Below are 17,577 nucleotides of genomic sequence, written 5' to 3'. Positions count from 1 at the left end.
AAACTCTTCACACATTTTATTACATGTGCTTCCAAAAATGATGTCATCCACATAAATATGGACAATCATCAAATCCTTCCCTCTCCATTTTAGAAACAATGTTTTGTCTATCTTACCTCTTGTGAAACCAATGGAAAGTAGAAAGGTGGAAAGAGTTTCATACCAGGCCCTTGGTGCTTGTTTCAGGCCATACAAAGCTTTATTCAGCTTGTAGACGTGATTTGGATTAAATGGATCCTCAAAGCCTGGAGGTTGACAAACATAAACCTCCTCTTGAATCTTACCATAGAGGAATGCACATTTGATATCCATTTGGTACACCTTGATGTTGTGGTTGACAACAAAGGCCAGAAATAATCTGATAGCTTCAAGTCTTGCTACAGGGGCAAATGTTTCATCATATCATAATCAATGCCCTCTTCTTGTCTGAACCCTTGAACCACAAGCCTGGCTTTATTCTTGGCAACAATACCCCTTTCATCAGTTTTATTTTTGAAGACCCATTGTGTGCCAATAGCACTTACACCCTCTGGCAATGGTACAAGCTCCCAAACTTGTTGTCTTCTAAACTGTTGGAGCTCCTCTTGCACGGCTTCTACCCAGCTGTTGTCTTTTAGTGCCTCTTGGTACTTGACTGGCTGATGGAGTGATAGAAAACCAGCAAAAAGACAAATGTTTTGGGATTGACTTCTTGTGAGCACCCCTTCATTGATGTTGCCAATAATTTGGTCTGGTGGATGAGATTTCAAGAAGATAAGCTCTCCTTAGTATGGAACAATGGCATTGAATGGGGATGGCTGCAGATGTGAATCATCTGAGCTAACCACTGCTGGTGACTTTGATGATCCAGCAGTGGTTTCAAAAGGTGGTGGAATAGGTGGTAATGGTGTGGACGCATGTTGACTTTGATCCACTGTTTGGGGACTTTTATCAACAGTGTTTGATGATGTGGAAGCAGGGGTTAAGGGGCTACTTTGGTCAACAACTGTTGAGGTAGCAGTGGTTGAGCTTTGACAGTTGTTTTGAACATTTGTTGCTCTTCCCATTGTGACAGACTTTTGTTGAGGAATGATGATTTCATACCCATAGTCTGATGATGCTTCTTTTGGTGGACCTGCACTGTTAGTCTTGACAACAGTATTTTCAAAGGTAAATTTATCAAGATCAAACAATTCTGCAGGATTTGCTGGGATTTTCATTGATGAAAGTTCATTGAACTTTACATTCAAAGTCTCTTCCACTATTTTGGTCATTGTGTTAAACACTTTGTAGGCCTTAGCAGTGGTTGAGTATCCCAGATGATAACCACAATCAATTTTGGCTGCAAACTTTGAGATAGAATTTTTTAAGTTTAAAATGAAGCATGGGCAGCCAAAAACTTTGAAATATGAGATTAATGGCTTTATTTTATACAACAGTTCATAGGCAGTCTTTTGATGCCTAGGGTTGACTAAAACTCCGTTTTGGACATAACAAGCAGTGTTTACTGCCTCTGCCCAAAAAGTTAATGGCAAACCTGAATCAGCAATCATGGTTCTGGCAGCCTCAATCAAAGTTCTGTTCTTTCTTTCAACAACCCCATTTTGTTCTGGTGTTCTTGGAATGCTGTATTGCCTCACAATTCCTTTTGACATACAGAAATCATCTAACTCCTTGTTCCTGAACTCTGTGCCATTGTCACTTCTGAAGATTTTTACTGGAAGGTCAAACTGCTTTTCAACCTGTTTCACACAGTCTTGCAGAATGCCTGCAATCTCATCTTTTGAATGTAAAAAGTAAGTCCATGTAAACCTAGAAAAGTCATCAACAATAACCAAACAATATCTCTTTTTCTTCAGACTCATGACTTTAACTGGGCCAAAAAAATCCATATGAAGCATTTGCAAATTTGGTTGTTTTGGACTCATCAATGGATTTGTAAGAGCTTTTATGTTGTTTTCCTTTTAGACAGGAAACACAATGCTCAGGACAGGTGAACAGTTTTTGAGGTAAACCTCTTACTAACCCCTGTTTTGAAATGGCAGTGATTGTCTTGAGATTTGTGTGCCCCAGTCTCCTGTGCCATAGTTCTGTCTCTTTGTTTGATGCAGCTAAGAACAGACAGGCATCAATTCTGAGGCACTCTTTAGACATATCCACCACATAAACATTGCCACTTCTTTGAGCAACAAGTTTAGTTTTTCCAGCTTTTATTATTGCTTCAATCTTTTCAACCATTTATGGTCCAACAATCCTACAACACTCCTTTGTGAAGAATGATCCATACCCCTTATCACTCATTTGTGAAACACTCAGGAGGTTGAACTTTAGATTGTCTATTAGATTGACATTTTCAAATTTTACATTACCAGACAGTACTGTACCAGACCCCAAAACTTTCCCTTTACTATTATTACCAAAGGATATATCCCCCCCCCCTCCATGGATTTTGAAATCTTTGAGAAGGGCTTTACATCCTGTCATGTGCCTGGAGCCTCCACTATCTACATACCAAAGGTTATCTAAGTATACCGAAGCTCCCTGCATATGAAGTAAAAGGATTAGTTCATTAGGGTCTCCAAAGCCAATAAGGCTTTGGATGGGGTCTCAACAGTGTCTGGGATGATTTCAGGTGCATGGGCAGTGGTTAGCTCAGGGGTTTGAACATTTTTGGGAATGTTTTTCTTTAACCACTGTTGGGCGTTTTGACCAATCACCTGTTGATAACCAAAAGGATGCCTGTTCACTCTTGGTTTAGAAGGCCTTTTGTAAGCCTCATAAACATGTGGGATCCTTTGGTAAGATGGTTGTCCCTTACCTCTTCTGAATTGATTGGCAGGGAGTGCATCAGTCACTTGAACATCTCTTTGGATAGATGTTTGGTTCAGCTGTTTTGTAACAGATGTTTGGACTGGCACAAATAGTGTTGGTTCTTTGTGAACTTGACATATGATGTTGATGGACTTAAGAATGTTTTTGCAGTGTACTCATTCTTTTTCACATCAAAGTTCTTGAGATACACACATTCTTGAGTTTTATGGTTTATTTTATCACAGATGGTGCAGCTTTCAGCAGGTATAATGACACTTGTTTTGTTTAGATCATATGCTTTTAGATGAAAACATTCTTTTGTTAGATGATTCCTCTTTTCACAAAAATCACAAAACAGGTTTTTGATCTTTTCTCTTTTCTTCCTTTTCTCAGACTCCTTAGCAACAGAGTTTTGAACCACTGTTGGGATGTCTTTGATAGGAATAACCTTTGCTTTTGGAGCTTTTACACCATAAGTGGTTGTGAAATCCATTGGTTTGAAGTTTTCAAGGATGTCACACTCATCAGACCATGTGGGTTTAAATTGGTATTTCTCAATTTCCTCAAAGGTTGAGGACCCCACAGATCTTTCCAGAGTAATTTTGTTACCAAGTTTGTCAGTTATTTTAACCTCTTGGCCATCCTTGTTTGTGGGAATAACTTCAACAATGGTTTGAACAAATTCTTTTGAAGCATTGTTTTCAATTTCATCATGTTTTCTAAAACCAACACCAAATTTCACATTGCTTTTAATCTGTTTTTCAAGCATGACCTCATAACCTTTGCAAGACTCCACCCATTTTTCACAAGTGATTTGGGTGGATTCCAACTCCTTTCTACAAACTTGGTATTTTTCTACCATAGTTTGGAGTTGAGTCTTGGTTATGCTTTGCTCTTCTTTAAGACTGCTGATTTCTTTGTCCTTTTCAGCCAATTTGTTTTTAAGTTCTTTTAATGACTTTTCAAATTTGACTTCATCAGTTAAGACTTTATCCCAAAGGTTTTCATTTACCTCTTTAATGTTAGCAAATGCAATAATACATTTGTTTGAACACAGTTTTTCAAGAACTTGAGGTGATACCTTAGCATCAGCCATCATGGCACAATCACATTGATAATCACCTTCTCTTCATCAGCTCTAACTTCTTTCTCACCTGCTTTCTTCTCTTCCTCTTCTTCTTTGTCTTCTTTGGACCAGGGGTCAGACAGTGGTTCAATCAGGGTTTCTGAATTTTCTCCCAGTAGTAGTTCACCAGTAACTGCAGTAACCACTGCTTCAGCCAATTCATCCACTGTTTCAGCACTTAGCTGTTCACCTTCAGTTTCTACCCCTTCTGGTATTGACTCTAATGCCATCAAACAAAATTCATCATTAAGAGTATCATTAGAAGCATAAAGTGCAAAATTTTCATCACCAAGCTCATCAGGCAAGTTACTCCAGTCAACAAAGCCTTGGGTGAAAAAGCTTTGCTGATCTGGTTGTACCACTGTTGGAGCAGCTTGTTGAGGTGCAACAGGTTGCACTTGTGCCTGAGGGACAGGGGCTTGAACATACTGAATTTGTGGAACAGTGGTTTGAACATAATGCACAGGCACAGGGGTTGCAGCATAGTGGGCAGTGTTAACATGTGCTGCAGGGGTATATTGGGTATATTACACAGTGCTTTGATGTCGTGGTCTAGGATTTGAGCTGGGATGAGTTATTATTGGACCAGTGGTTTGACTCCTGCATTCCCTAGCAAAATGACCTAGCCTATTGCACTTGTAGCATTTCAGTTTTGATTTATCCAACCCAACTCTCAAATTCCGATGTAACCCTGGGAATTTTCTCCCTGTTCTTTTATAGAATTTGCTTGTTCTTACACTAAGCAAAGCCAATTGATGCAAAATGTCCATTTCTTCTAAGTCAGTAGGATCAAAGTGTTGTAAATCATTTAGTTCAAAACACAAGTTATCTGACATCTTGTTTTCACAATTTGCAGCAAAAGCATAATTTGCAGAGTGAGAATCAAAGTTGTTGAAATTTCCACCAGCAGTTATATCAATAAAGTGGTCAAAACTCTGATCCTTACTACTGCTGCCAGATTCTTCCTGACCAAAAAGAGTTGTGCTGCCAAATGAATAGTCATCAGCAACTTTGCCAGACTCTTGCAACTTCCTTTTCTGGTTTAACTCCCTTTCATAGGCTAGGAGTCTACCATGAAGTTCGGTCAGGGTCAGATCTTTGAATTCAGCTGAATTTCTAGTTACAAAAGCAATTGTATCCCATTTTTCAGGTAGTGATCTAAGAAACCTGCTATTTTGAGTTGCATTAGGAAATGTAACTTTAACAAGTCTTAGCTCACTAATGAGACAGCTAAATCGCTCAATCTGTTGGGTCAATGATTCACCCTTGATGTGACAAAAGGTTTCATACTGCTGATTCAAAATTTCCCTATTATTTTCAATAACTTCTTCCGTTCCCCCAAACTGTTCCTTCAGTGCATCCCATAGCTCTTTGGCACTGTTACAATGTAACAGTCCAGCATAGATCTCATTGGGTAATGCAGATGCAATGATGCTAAATGCTTTGGCATCGAGTTCGAACTTTTGAAAATCAGTTTCAGTATATTTTTCAGGTTTTTTAGGTTCGTACTTCTTTGAATCCTCAGCACTTGGCACCATGGGAACATGTGGTCGAAAAACAATAGATCTCCAACATCCAGTATTCTGTTGAGCAAGGATGTGACCCATCCTTCTCTCCCAGATGTTGTATTCATTACGTTTAAGCATAAGTGGTTTGAAAAGAGAGCCAATGTTCTTCTTATCATCTTGTGATTGTGACGTCATCTTGGTTGTTTTACAGGCACTGGTTAATCAACTTTGATGGTGATTAAACCTTACACTGTTTTTCAACAAAACGAACAAACTATCAGTATCAACAATTTTGAGCTGAACTATTTATGTCAAAATGATTGTTAAATCAAATTTGACTGTCCGAGCTCTGATACCAATTGTTAGGATCTGAGTTTGGATTGATTGTGTTTTACGTTTGAGTTAAGATGAAAGATGAATGAGAAATGCAGCGGAATATAAATGATAACAAACTTTGCACACAATCAAACAGGAGAATTGCTTTCAACACACAAGTTTAACATTGAACCGAATGCTTGAATTTATTACAAGATTCAATTACAATTGCAAGTATGTAACAAACTCCCCCTCAGCCTAAGCTCGCAGTGATTTGTTTGTACAGGAGAAAGATGGTGAAGAGCTAATAGAACAGTACAGAGTACTGTTCTATTTATAGGCACGAGCAAACCACTGAAGCATCTAAGATGACGTCACCATGAAAGTGACATCTAACCTCCTAACAAACTCTAACATCTGATATATACAACCTCTGTTATGCTAACTACTGTCATACATTACATTTCATAATATAAATTAAACTACTGCTGCATCCTTCCACTGATGTGAACCCAGCAGTACTTGACATATCCAGCAGAGCTTGACCCATAGCAGTAGATTGAACAGTAGATCTTTAGTCTTCCATCAGTCTTTGTCTTGGGCAGCAGTTGTAGGTCAGCAGTTTGTAATGATCAGTAGATTGGAGGTCAGCAGATGTTGAAAACACTTTCAAGGAGAGAGACTTGATTACTTAACTTTTGTTTATTCTGGATCCACTGCTCTGATCCAGTTTTGGCTTTAATTATTTGTTCCTCTGCTAGGGTTCAATCCCAACAGGGGGCATGTTAAAAATCAGATAAATATTGTAATTCAGACTTTAACATGATCTAGTAGTTAGTAGTTCTATTGTTTATGAATTTTTAATTAACGTTTGAGGCTGTGTTTGAATTATGTTATAAGTGTAAGGAACTGAAGTAACCTTAAAAGAAAAACTAATAAGTTGTTGGTGATTCACATAAGTTCAGGGACTTGGATGCATCTTTGTGTGTGAAAAAAGAAGACACGCATATTAGTTTTTAAGGTTTTCTATTCATATGTTCTCTTATTTTCATGTATTACCTTATCTTCTTGTACAACCAAGTGTTACAATCAACTTGTTTTAGGTATAGAACTCGTAGTCTTTGTGAGTTCGTCTGGGTTTATACTGTTCGGCTAAGTAGTTAATGCGGTAAAATATTGGATATCGGTCAAGGACCGATATTTGAGATATCGGTTATCGGGTGGGATATCGGTAATTTTAATATCATGCTAAATTTATATATATAGCAATTTAACACTAACAATTGTAACAAGTAAGAACTGACTAAAACTTAAAACACTAACATTTAACAGTAACAACTAACAATTAAGACTTAAAACACTAATAGCAGCAATAAGAAGAAAAATGAACGGTAGAAATAAGAAGAATGGTACTGATATCGGGAAAATCGGTGATTTATCGATCAAATATCGGTCCTATATCGGTCAAATATCGAACAATATCACTGATATTATCAGTACCGATAATATCAGACCAATATTTTGTACCGCTATCTCGGCAGGAGACCGATAACCAATATATCATTGATATATCAATTGCTATATCGGGATATTAACTACATAGCTGTTCGATTTGGGTTTCGTGAATAATAACAAAGAATTTTCATTTCCTAAGGTTGTTTGTTGTAGATCTGAGAGTTTTTACACCACCGTATTACTATCACTAACTACATCTTGGTTTCATACCCCCACAAGCTAAGTGCGAGCAATACAACTTCAAATCTATCTATTATACTAAATGAATTCTCTTAAGCCACAAGATTTATTCTTAGCCAATCATTTTGATGATGTGGCAATGCTCTAAAGGCTAATAATTCATCCTTAGGCGGCAATTCCATTTCTTCATTCTCCTTTCGTTTAACTTTCTTTTCAAAACGTATTCATTCAATGCCATTCAATACACCAAAACCTTCCACCGCCTTCTCTCTTCAATTCTCGTGAATACCTAAAGCTTTCCATATTTCAATGGAATTTCTAAATCAAGCTACATATAAAGATTTCATCTTCTGCATCTTCTTCATCTTCTTCGTACTTTTCATCAATCTATTTCGGATTTTCTTCGTTAATCCATATCGATATCTGTAAGTTTTGATTGTTTAAATTTTTGTTTGATCATTCTTTATTGTTTCCGAATTTGATTTGCTTTTTTAAATAGTATTTTTCTGTTATATAAACCCTAAATCCGATTGTCATTCTAGATCTGTTGTTTATGTTTATTTACTGTATGTTTTTGGTATAGATTTTGATTGTTACTCATAGCCCTAAACCGATTGTAATTTTTCTGGTATAGATTTTGATTGTTACTCATAGTATTTTCTTTTGTAGAAACCCTAAGATGTCTATTATGAGAACAATTATAAGATTTTTTATTAATAGGGAATTGAAACTATTGACAGTTCTTAAATTAGGGTTTTAATCAATTTATTCAAATAACAGTTATAACATTTTGTTTGTTTTGTGAAGAACACTACTTTGACCTACTAAAGATCATGAAAAGGCCAACTCAGCGGCTTTAGCTCAAGGTACAAAAAGATGGCAAATTTACCCGCACCAACCCCAAAAATACTACTTTTCGCCAAATTTACCCGCAAGCCCGAAGACAAATAGAAACAACGCAAGATCCTATTTAAACTTAGGGCATTTTGGATCGACCACTCACCCAGGAACACAACATCATCTGCGTATAAGAAATGAGATAAAACCGGGCCATGTGTAGGAATTTGGATACCTTTGAACAAACCAATAGAGCATGCCTTCTTTATTACACCGATTAACGCCTCCATAGCTATAATAAATAGAAAGGGCGACAACGGGTCACCTTGTCTCAAACCCCTATGACATAGGAACTCTTGGGTTGGCGACCCATTGACAAGAACTGAGGCCTTCGCGGAAGATACGATAGCCATGATCCAAGATCTCCATTTCAAAGGAAAATTCATTTGGGTCATAATCGAATTGAGGAAACCCCAATTAAGCGAATCATACGCCTTTTCAATATCTATTTTGAAAATCAGGCCCTTTCTTTTGCTACGTTTCAGCCAAGGTATCACCTCATTTAGAATTAAAGGCCCGTCGAGAATACTCCTATCTGAAATGAACCCCGTTTGTTCCTCCGAAATTAGGCCCTTAATACCCGTCTTCAATCTATTTACCAACACTTTTGAAATGACCTTATTAATACACCCGATCAAACTAATGGGTCTATAATCCGCAAGTCCACCGGGATCACTACATTTTGGAATCAAAGCGATGAAAGAGGATGTGCATCCACTACTAAACGACCCTTTCCAATAGAATTCTTCAAAAACTTTCATGAAATCTCCTTGTAAACTTCCCAACATTTCTTAATAAAATGAAAATTCACACCATCGGGTCCGGGCGCCCAATCCCCATCACAATCCCATATCGCGTTTTTTACTTCCAAAGGCGAAAAAGGGTCAATCAATGAATCCGCTTCCACCTCAGTTAAAGAGGAAAGATTTGGACAATTAAGGAAAGGCCGAAACTCCACAGGTTCAAGGAATTTATCATGAAAGAAACTAAAAACCGCATCTTTAATTAAAGGAAGAGAAGTCACCCACGCCCCGCCTATGAGGAGACCATTAATGCGATTACAACTTGTGTTTGCATTAATAATAGTACTATGAAAGTAGGCTGAATTTTCATCCCCATCCGTGGCCCACTTAACCCTCGACCTTTGCTTCATATCCATAAGCTTCAATTTATGCGCCTCGCCTGATTTAATGTTATTAGTTATCCCACACTTTTCAAGTATACTATTGCGAAAACACTCCAGACTTAAAAAGGTCCAGAGATATTGATGGGTGGTCCATAGGACAACCCTTAAGTAGTATAAACGATATTAAAATCCCAAATTTAATCGGGTAATTGTCTAGAATTAGATAACTACGGTTGCTTGTGTTTCAGGTACATTTGGGGCTTAAAAGTGTGGAAATGAAGCTTCGAATAGGCACGACCGGATTGGAGATTGAAAGACGGAGAATAAATGAAAAAAATCAATTATTGGTTAGGAACAATTAAGAAGATGACATCATAGAGGACGAAATTACGAAAACGTAGGCGAAAACGGTGAAGAGAACGGAGTTGAAACGAAAAAGTTATGCTGAAAACAAAATTGCATGCTGAAGCCTACCGTAATTTACGGTAGCTACCGTAAATTACGGTAGCCCCCAGCATTTTTCTTCCACCGTAAGGCAGTAGAGACCCACCGTAAGCCATTCCAAGCCACCGTAAGCTACGGTGGCCACCGTAACTTACGGTGGAGGCCAGCGAGAAATGTGTAACTGCCCTATTTTATGATGTTTTATTGTGTCTTTTCAATGCCAATCAATCCCATTCGGTTACCAGCATTCTAGGGGCGATTTTTGGGTGTTCTTGAGAGCTTGAAACAATTTCTAAACCTCTTGTTAGTGTTTTTAATTCCTATGAACATTGATATGTATGTGATGATGATTGTCCAAGTCATGAGTGGCTAAACTTATGGTGATCATCCTAGGTTGAAGGTTTGTCTAAGACATTTGTGTTTTGATTCTTATTTCTAGAATAATAGACTTGCTATGATGGTTTGTTTATTATGGTGTGTTGTTTGCTTGTTCGTAAATTGTTAATTTGTATTTTAATCTTAGTCTAAACCATACGTTCTTGGTGCCGTTGGCAATCGAGATATCATGGGCGGGATTAGGATTGGGTATTGATTAATTGGTCATCGGGTAACAACCTCGCGTTCTAGGAATCCGAGTACTTAGTTCCCTTTCATCACGACAAGTAATAACACATGAACCATGTCTATGTGGTTCTTTCTAGTTGAATATTAGCATGAATGTCAAAGCAAACCGGAAACTTAGGATGGTCATTGGTCTCTAAATTGTTTACAAAACCAATTCTCACTTTGCAATTTAATTAGTAATCTTAGTTTTAAAAACAATCAAATCCAACTCTTGAATTTACTTTTTATTGCAATTAGTTTTATCTTAGTTAACTTAGATACACTTCTAAATAACACATATTCCACAAACTCCCTGTGTTCGATACCCATTTACCACTATCTACCAGTTGTATTTTGGATTAAATTTGCGTGTACCACGACAAGCACGTCAGATATCAAATGTGAAGAATATTATGTGAGAATTTCTTTTTTGATACATGAGAGAACATACATATGAAACCACTTTTGGAAAAAAAAAATTCATTTAACTAGTGTTTGGTATGGAGGAATCAGAGGTGGAATGGAATGAGTGATTACGAGGGAATGAATAAAAGAGTGTTTGGTTGGTCAATGGAATGGAATCACCCATTCCAAAAGGCATTCCATTCCCTCAAAATCATTCCTTCCACCCCCCATGTTTTTTTCCATTCCATCCCCTCTTGCACCATTCATCAACACCACCACAACCCACAACCTTCGCCGCAACCCACCACCGACGCCACCCGCCACCACCTCACCCTGACAGCTGCTGCCGGCGCCACCCACTCGCCACCGTTATCACCCATAGCTGTGACCAACCGCCGACGCCACTCGCCGCCGCCGCCCACCACCATCGTTAACGCCACCACCACCACCACGGCCACCACCAATCGCCGCCGCCGCCACCAACCGCCACCTTTGCTACCACCCACCACCAACGGCCACCTTGTCGCCACCACCACTCATCGTCATCGCCGCACCGCCACTCGCCGCCACCACCACCACCCATTGCCGCCGCCGACACCCACCACCGCCACCTATAACCACCCAAAATCACCACCACCGACAACCACCACCACTCACCGCTAATTTTATTACTCCGTTTTTCTTGCCTACTGAACAATACACAATAATAATTCATTCCATTCACATGGTAACCAAACAAGACATGGAATGGTAATGATCCATTGCATTCCCTCGTCCATTCCATTCCTTCGTCCATTCCATTACCCCATACCAAACAAACCCTTATAGATCAATTTGAATGTTATCTGTATGTGAAAATGTAAAATATTAGAATAAGCTCAATCAATTAGTCATTTTCTAGAATAATCATGTAACGCTTCATATTTCTGTACTTTCCTTATTAGAAAGTGTAGTCGTACTTCTATTCTTAGAAACTTATATTCGTATTCATTCCTAACTTTGTAATCCGAGACTTTGATCGTAATAAAATTCGTATTTTATACATACGCGTTTTACATACAACCAATCGTTAATTACGTGTTTACTTACAATCTAATACCAATTGTACATTCGGAACATCATTCGTACATTCTCGACACACAAATTATATGAACATACGCTTTCCATACTCAAAAACATGTTAAAATGCAAAATTATTGCATAAATTGATAAGGGAATCAAAGTTCAGGGGCCTTAGTGTAACAAAACAAACTTGGACGAATCAGATGGGGCACCGCGTCGCGCGACCCCCACCTCTCATGTCCTTCGCGTGACGTCACGGAGTGCGATCGGCAAAAAGTTGTTTCCCTTGAGCTGGTTGGCCAAGTTCCATCACTCCCTTCTTCCCCAATCATCATACAACCTCCTTTATTACTAAACCCTAAACCTTTATTATAAAACCAAGCCTCCATCCTCCCATTTTCACTTTCCCAACTCACTTACACTCTCAAAAATACTCTCAATCTGTTGTAATTGCAAGTTCTTGGCAGAATTATCTAAGTGCTATAAGTGAGCTTCTACCTCACTTTCTTCATCTTTTCTTCCACTACAAAGCTTGGAACACCTCTAGGAGTGTTTCCACAAGTTTACCATGGTAAACTAAGGTGGAACATCACTATTTTGAGGTCTAAACTTTCTGTTTTGGAAGTTATGTTGCAAACTTTTATAAAACTTAAACTTTCTTACATGAATCTTGTGCCTAACTTGTTCCTAAACCTATCTATGGTTATGGGACTTGTTTAAGGCTGATTCTTATGAGTTTAGAGGTGCAAACACCCTCTAAACTTTATGTTTTGACAAGGTTTAAGATGACCTACAAGTGATGAAACCATCCAAGCTCACCATCTTCAATATGGTGAAACTTGTGTTTTGGTAAAGGTGTGAACCATGGAAGCCTTGGCTTCCCAAACTTGTTTCACCCTCTCACTTGATGTTTTATCATGTTATTCCAAGTAGTTTCCTAGACCTAAAGTAACACAACCCCGCCAGATCTCCAACATTTCCATGATGAGTATAAAACACCCGGGTTGTTCTTAGTTGGCTACTTGATGAACTAGTTAGTTAGTTGTATTTCATTTTTCATTCATGATCAACCGGGTCATCAACTAAGTTTATGACCTTGTGCTTTTGCGGATCATATAAAGAGGTATACATACCTCCATGCTTAACTTCTATGATACTCATGATGGACTTATTACATAAACATAAATATATACTATATAATATACTTAACCGAATTCTTGACGTTAGCCGGATTATGGTTATATGTCATGAATGTAGGTTATATTATCTTTATTCTTTATTCCTTGTTTGTGATTACAATGGGCACGTTAGGACCCATGAAAACATCTTAAAACTTAGTGTCCAAATGAGTGTTTAGACGAGACATACTTTTGCATACATATACTTTTCATAGTTAATTCCGAATCCAAACACTCCATAAACTCCGTATACCCGTACACTTTCGTTTCTCCATTCTCATCAACTCATCAATACGCAGATAATTGGAAAGCTTAGCAAAACCGTGAGTATACATGACACCTTTTTTCCGTTTTATCACTTTTGGGTGCAATATATATATTATACAAAAACTCACACAAACACTAATAAGCAAATACATAATGCTTTGTCATTAACTTCGTAGAAGCCTCCCTTAACATGTATAGCACTATAGGAGTAACGCATCATCCGTATTCTTGAGGTCATGTAAAGTTAATCATAACGGTCTTGTCGTTGCTACGACAAGATTACGCTAGCGGGAATCTTTGGGTTGACAAGTATGTGTTGCATGCTAGATTATGTATGTAATGCCTTAGTATACGTTATTGCCATGTGGATTTCGTTAAACTCTTTTATACTTATGCTAGTACACTTAAACTTGTATGCTCGCCAATATTTTATGTGTTGACATGTTACTTTACTATATATTGCAGGATTGCGATCATGACGCTTTGAAAATAATCTAGTAGGAAGAGCTAGAAACACACCAAACTTTAATTTATGTTTATCAAATTAGTTATACGTTACTTGTTGTACTTTTATTTCCAATTCATGTATTTGAACCGTTAGCAATGAAAATCTACCTTTTAAATACTTTTCACGTTTAGTCATTATGAAGTCTATTGCAATCTCGTTTTCATCTCACTCCGATGTTTTCACCATCGATTGGGGTGTGACAAATCATGTTGATCTCCAGCACTAGCTAGAAGAACTTTGGTGAATGTTGGTGATGAATAAAAGCTTGCACGATTGTTCTCAAAAAAAATAAATGAATAAATAAAAAATAAAAACCATTTAAGCATTTGTATAATATGCTCATGTATAATGAGAGAGAACATTTATGCAGTTACATAAACTTTTTATGTATAAACAATAGATAGATGCGTGTACGCAATTATCATTACTTAAAATTTGTTTTATGTCAAACACCTTACGCATTTTTCTCAATATATGTATAATTATTTTTCCAATTCATTACTTCAAAGAGTCTTTGATATACCAACATCATTTATTAACTGCATTCACATAATTTATATTCTGGTCCATATCAACATCAAGAGCCAGCTCTACACACAAGAATCAACACAAACACATGTCTTGTGTGTTGCATGTGTCCTTCAATGACATTACAAACTCATCAATGGCCTTATCAGAGCTCCCACCTTCACTTATGGCCTCTTTAGCTAACTCCTTCCATTTTCCAACATTCTTCTTGATCTCCATACTCCTCTCTCCTCCATCCATCACCTCATTCAAACACAAAACAACTTCTTTTCTTTTCACCATCCCAGTCACACTATCCACCTTAACCCTAACACCTACACGCCACACATCCATTATAAACTTGGCATCGGTTAACTGGTCAGCCCACTTTGGAACCCCGACCATTGGAACCCCAAGGCTCAACCCTTCTAGCGTCGAGTTCCATCCACAATGAGTCAGAAAACAACCAACTGAATCACGATCCAACATTTCAAGTTGGTTGCACCAACTCACTATCATACCCTTTTCTTGATTTTGCGTGGTTAGATCAAGAAACCCTTTTGGCAATTTGTGTCTCTCAGAATCTTTAACCACCCAAAGAAAGCAAAACCCACTCTCTTGTAAGCCCCATGCAATCTCTTCCATTTCTTGTTCGGTTAGTGACACCATGCTTCCAAAAGATACATAAACAACCGAGTTTGGAGGCTTGGTTTCTAGCCATTTGGTGCAGCCATCGTCAAGTGGTTTCCATAGACTTGCACCATAACCTTTGTCACCTTCAATACTGCCATCTAAATACGCTGATGGTACCATCGGACCTATAAGTTTTGCTGGCCATTGCTCCCGTATGCCTTCCACCACCTATTTCAAAATTATGTCGAAACGAATCAACAAAATGTAAGTTTTGTAATACACGTTATACTAGTTTAGGACTCACACATCTTAAACTGTATTCATGTAAAGTACAATATATGATGAAAAAGCAATAAAATACGTGTGAGACTAAACATACCCTTGTATATATGTTTAATGCACACTGATAAGAAGAAGGGTACATACAATAAAAACAACACAACATGGATATAGCACAACCTTAAAATATGATTCTACAATTACCTCAGATTAACAACCAACATGGATATAACACAACCTTAAAATATGATTCTACAATTACCTCGGATTCCAGTGACTGGAAAGAGTTGCTGAAAATCCAATCAGCTTTATCCAAATTCGAAAACTGGTTAAGTTTCATCTTCAAATAAGCCGGATGGCTCTCCGGTACGTTCAAAAAGCTCGGCAAATCTTCTAAATTCAATGGCGGAACACCCAGAATCACCACCGGACAATCCTCCAATCTTAGAGGCAACCTATATGTCCCACCATGTATTAGGCTGAAAACCGCGGTAACCGCGGCTGAGTTGGTGAAAAAGGGTCCTCCAAGAATCCCATTTTCCTTAGCCACATCAAGAGCCCAAGGCAAAAAAGAATCATACACAACAAAAGTGATGGGATTCTTGGTTGTTTGGTGTTTCTTGATGAGTTGGGTGAGTGTACGTGAGCCATTGGTTTTGAATGACTCTAGGAAGAGTTCCTCGGACCGAACTTGAGCGAAACCGCCAACATTGAACCCGTCAGAGATCGGTTCCACCGTGACAAGTGGGGAGGTGATGGAGGAGAGGGTGTAGTGGGTGGTGGCAATGGTGGCTTTAAGGCCTTTTGAGGCAAGTCTTTTAGCAAATTGGAGGAGTGGGTTGATATGACCTTGGCTTGGGTAGGGCAACACCACCACATGGCCATCATATGTTTTCTTCATGATTTTTTTTGGTATATATATATTTTTTGATATTTTGGTATGAATTTGAGGAAGTCTAGTGATGCATTTATAAGGAAGAGTTTGATGTAAAACGAGTTAGGTTGTGTACTACAATAGATACAAACGTGTTAGGCACATTTTGTGTGTTAGAATAGATACAAATATACATGTCATCAGTTTATCGTCATCAATTAATCGTCATCAGTTTATTGACTTTGTAATTAATAAAATAATGAGACTAGAAGGGTCTTAATAATTCAACTATAGAGTTTGCTAAAAAAAGAAAGACTAATGAGTTACAATGTTTCCAATTTTCTTAAATAAGTGAATTTGTTATTAGTACGATAAAATGTACATTTACAATAAACTTTAGTTAAACTCAAAAACGAAATTGAATTTCAAATATTGTTATAGTGGTTCTAGCTAGTCTTACACGGTTTTGAGAACTAAATTTGTAAAAAAAACATTATTATATATAATAACAATTTCCGTACGTTCCTAGAAACAGTACAACAAATGAAAAAAAAATTTTATGTTATTTACAGTAGTGCTATGCATTCTTTTTGTTCAGTAGAGAGAACCACAAAATTGGTTACATAGAGAGAGAGAATCTAGGCGAGAGAGATAGTGAGAGAGCGTGAACGGAAGGGAAAACCGGCCGGCGGTGAACATCTCTGACTTCTGCCCCTCTGTTCCAGCGGCGACAGGTGTAGTTGATACCAAAGGTCACATGAATCTCCAACCCCTATGGGTTACGAAGTTCTATTAGATGATGGTAGGACTACCATCGGTTCACCGGAAAAATGGAATTCCAAGATATAATCGATCGGGATTCGGGAGTAACCGCGAAGCAAGGACAACAGATCTGAGTTTACCCACCGCTGGGGCCACTCCTCAGCGCCGACATTTAAGGTGTCGTTGCCGGAGTTGCAGCAGGTGCAGAGTGAAAACTAACAGTGGTAAATAGAGGGATAATTGAAAAGAGAATGAGTGTTTATAACATATATAATAAACTCCGGATAAACAAAAATGGGGATTAATGGAAATTGTATTCAAAGATCTAAAGGTGATATTGTTTGATTCGAGACTTCCGGGAAACAGGGTGTATGATAATTTTAGAATTGGTGAAATGCAACTCATAATATAATTTTACAATGTTGTAAATGACAAACATCTCTGTTACTTAATTACCTTTCAGAAAAAACTTAATCCTATGATATTCAAAATGGTATCTTAAACCATCAAGTAAAATATAAGATGTAACTAACTATAATATTTTATTGGTCACAATCATAACGTCAACTACATTTTATAATTTGTTATCAATAAATAC

At 37.8% G+C, this 17,577-nt stretch overlaps 1 protein-coding gene across 1 annotated transcript; it reads right to left on the bottom strand.

Annotated features, from left to right (window-relative positions):
* Positions 1–14,397: 14,397 nt before the first annotated feature.
* Positions 14,398–16,288, bottom strand: LOC110911390 (UDP-glycosyltransferase 74B1). The gene is made up of 2 exons (XM_022155996.2): positions 15,606–16,288; positions 14,398–15,292 (listed from the first exon to the last, which is right to left on the bottom strand). Exons 1-2 carry the CDS (start codon positions 16,242–16,244, stop codon positions 14,528–14,530), a joined length of 1,404 nt encoding a protein of 467 aa, XP_022011688.1. The 5' UTR covers positions 16,245–16,288; the 3' UTR covers positions 14,398–14,527.
* Between the last annotated feature and the right edge of the window lie 1,289 nt (positions 16,289–17,577).

The sequence above is a fragment of the Helianthus annuus genome, chromosome 15, assembly GCF_002127325.2.
Source record: "Helianthus annuus cultivar XRQ/B chromosome 15, HanXRQr2.0-SUNRISE, whole genome shotgun sequence".
NCBI lineage: Eukaryota > Viridiplantae > Streptophyta > Magnoliopsida > Asterales > Asteraceae > Helianthus > Helianthus annuus.
The sequence above is the reverse complement of the archived record's forward strand: the minus strand, read 5'-3'. Positions and strand labels throughout refer to the sequence as shown.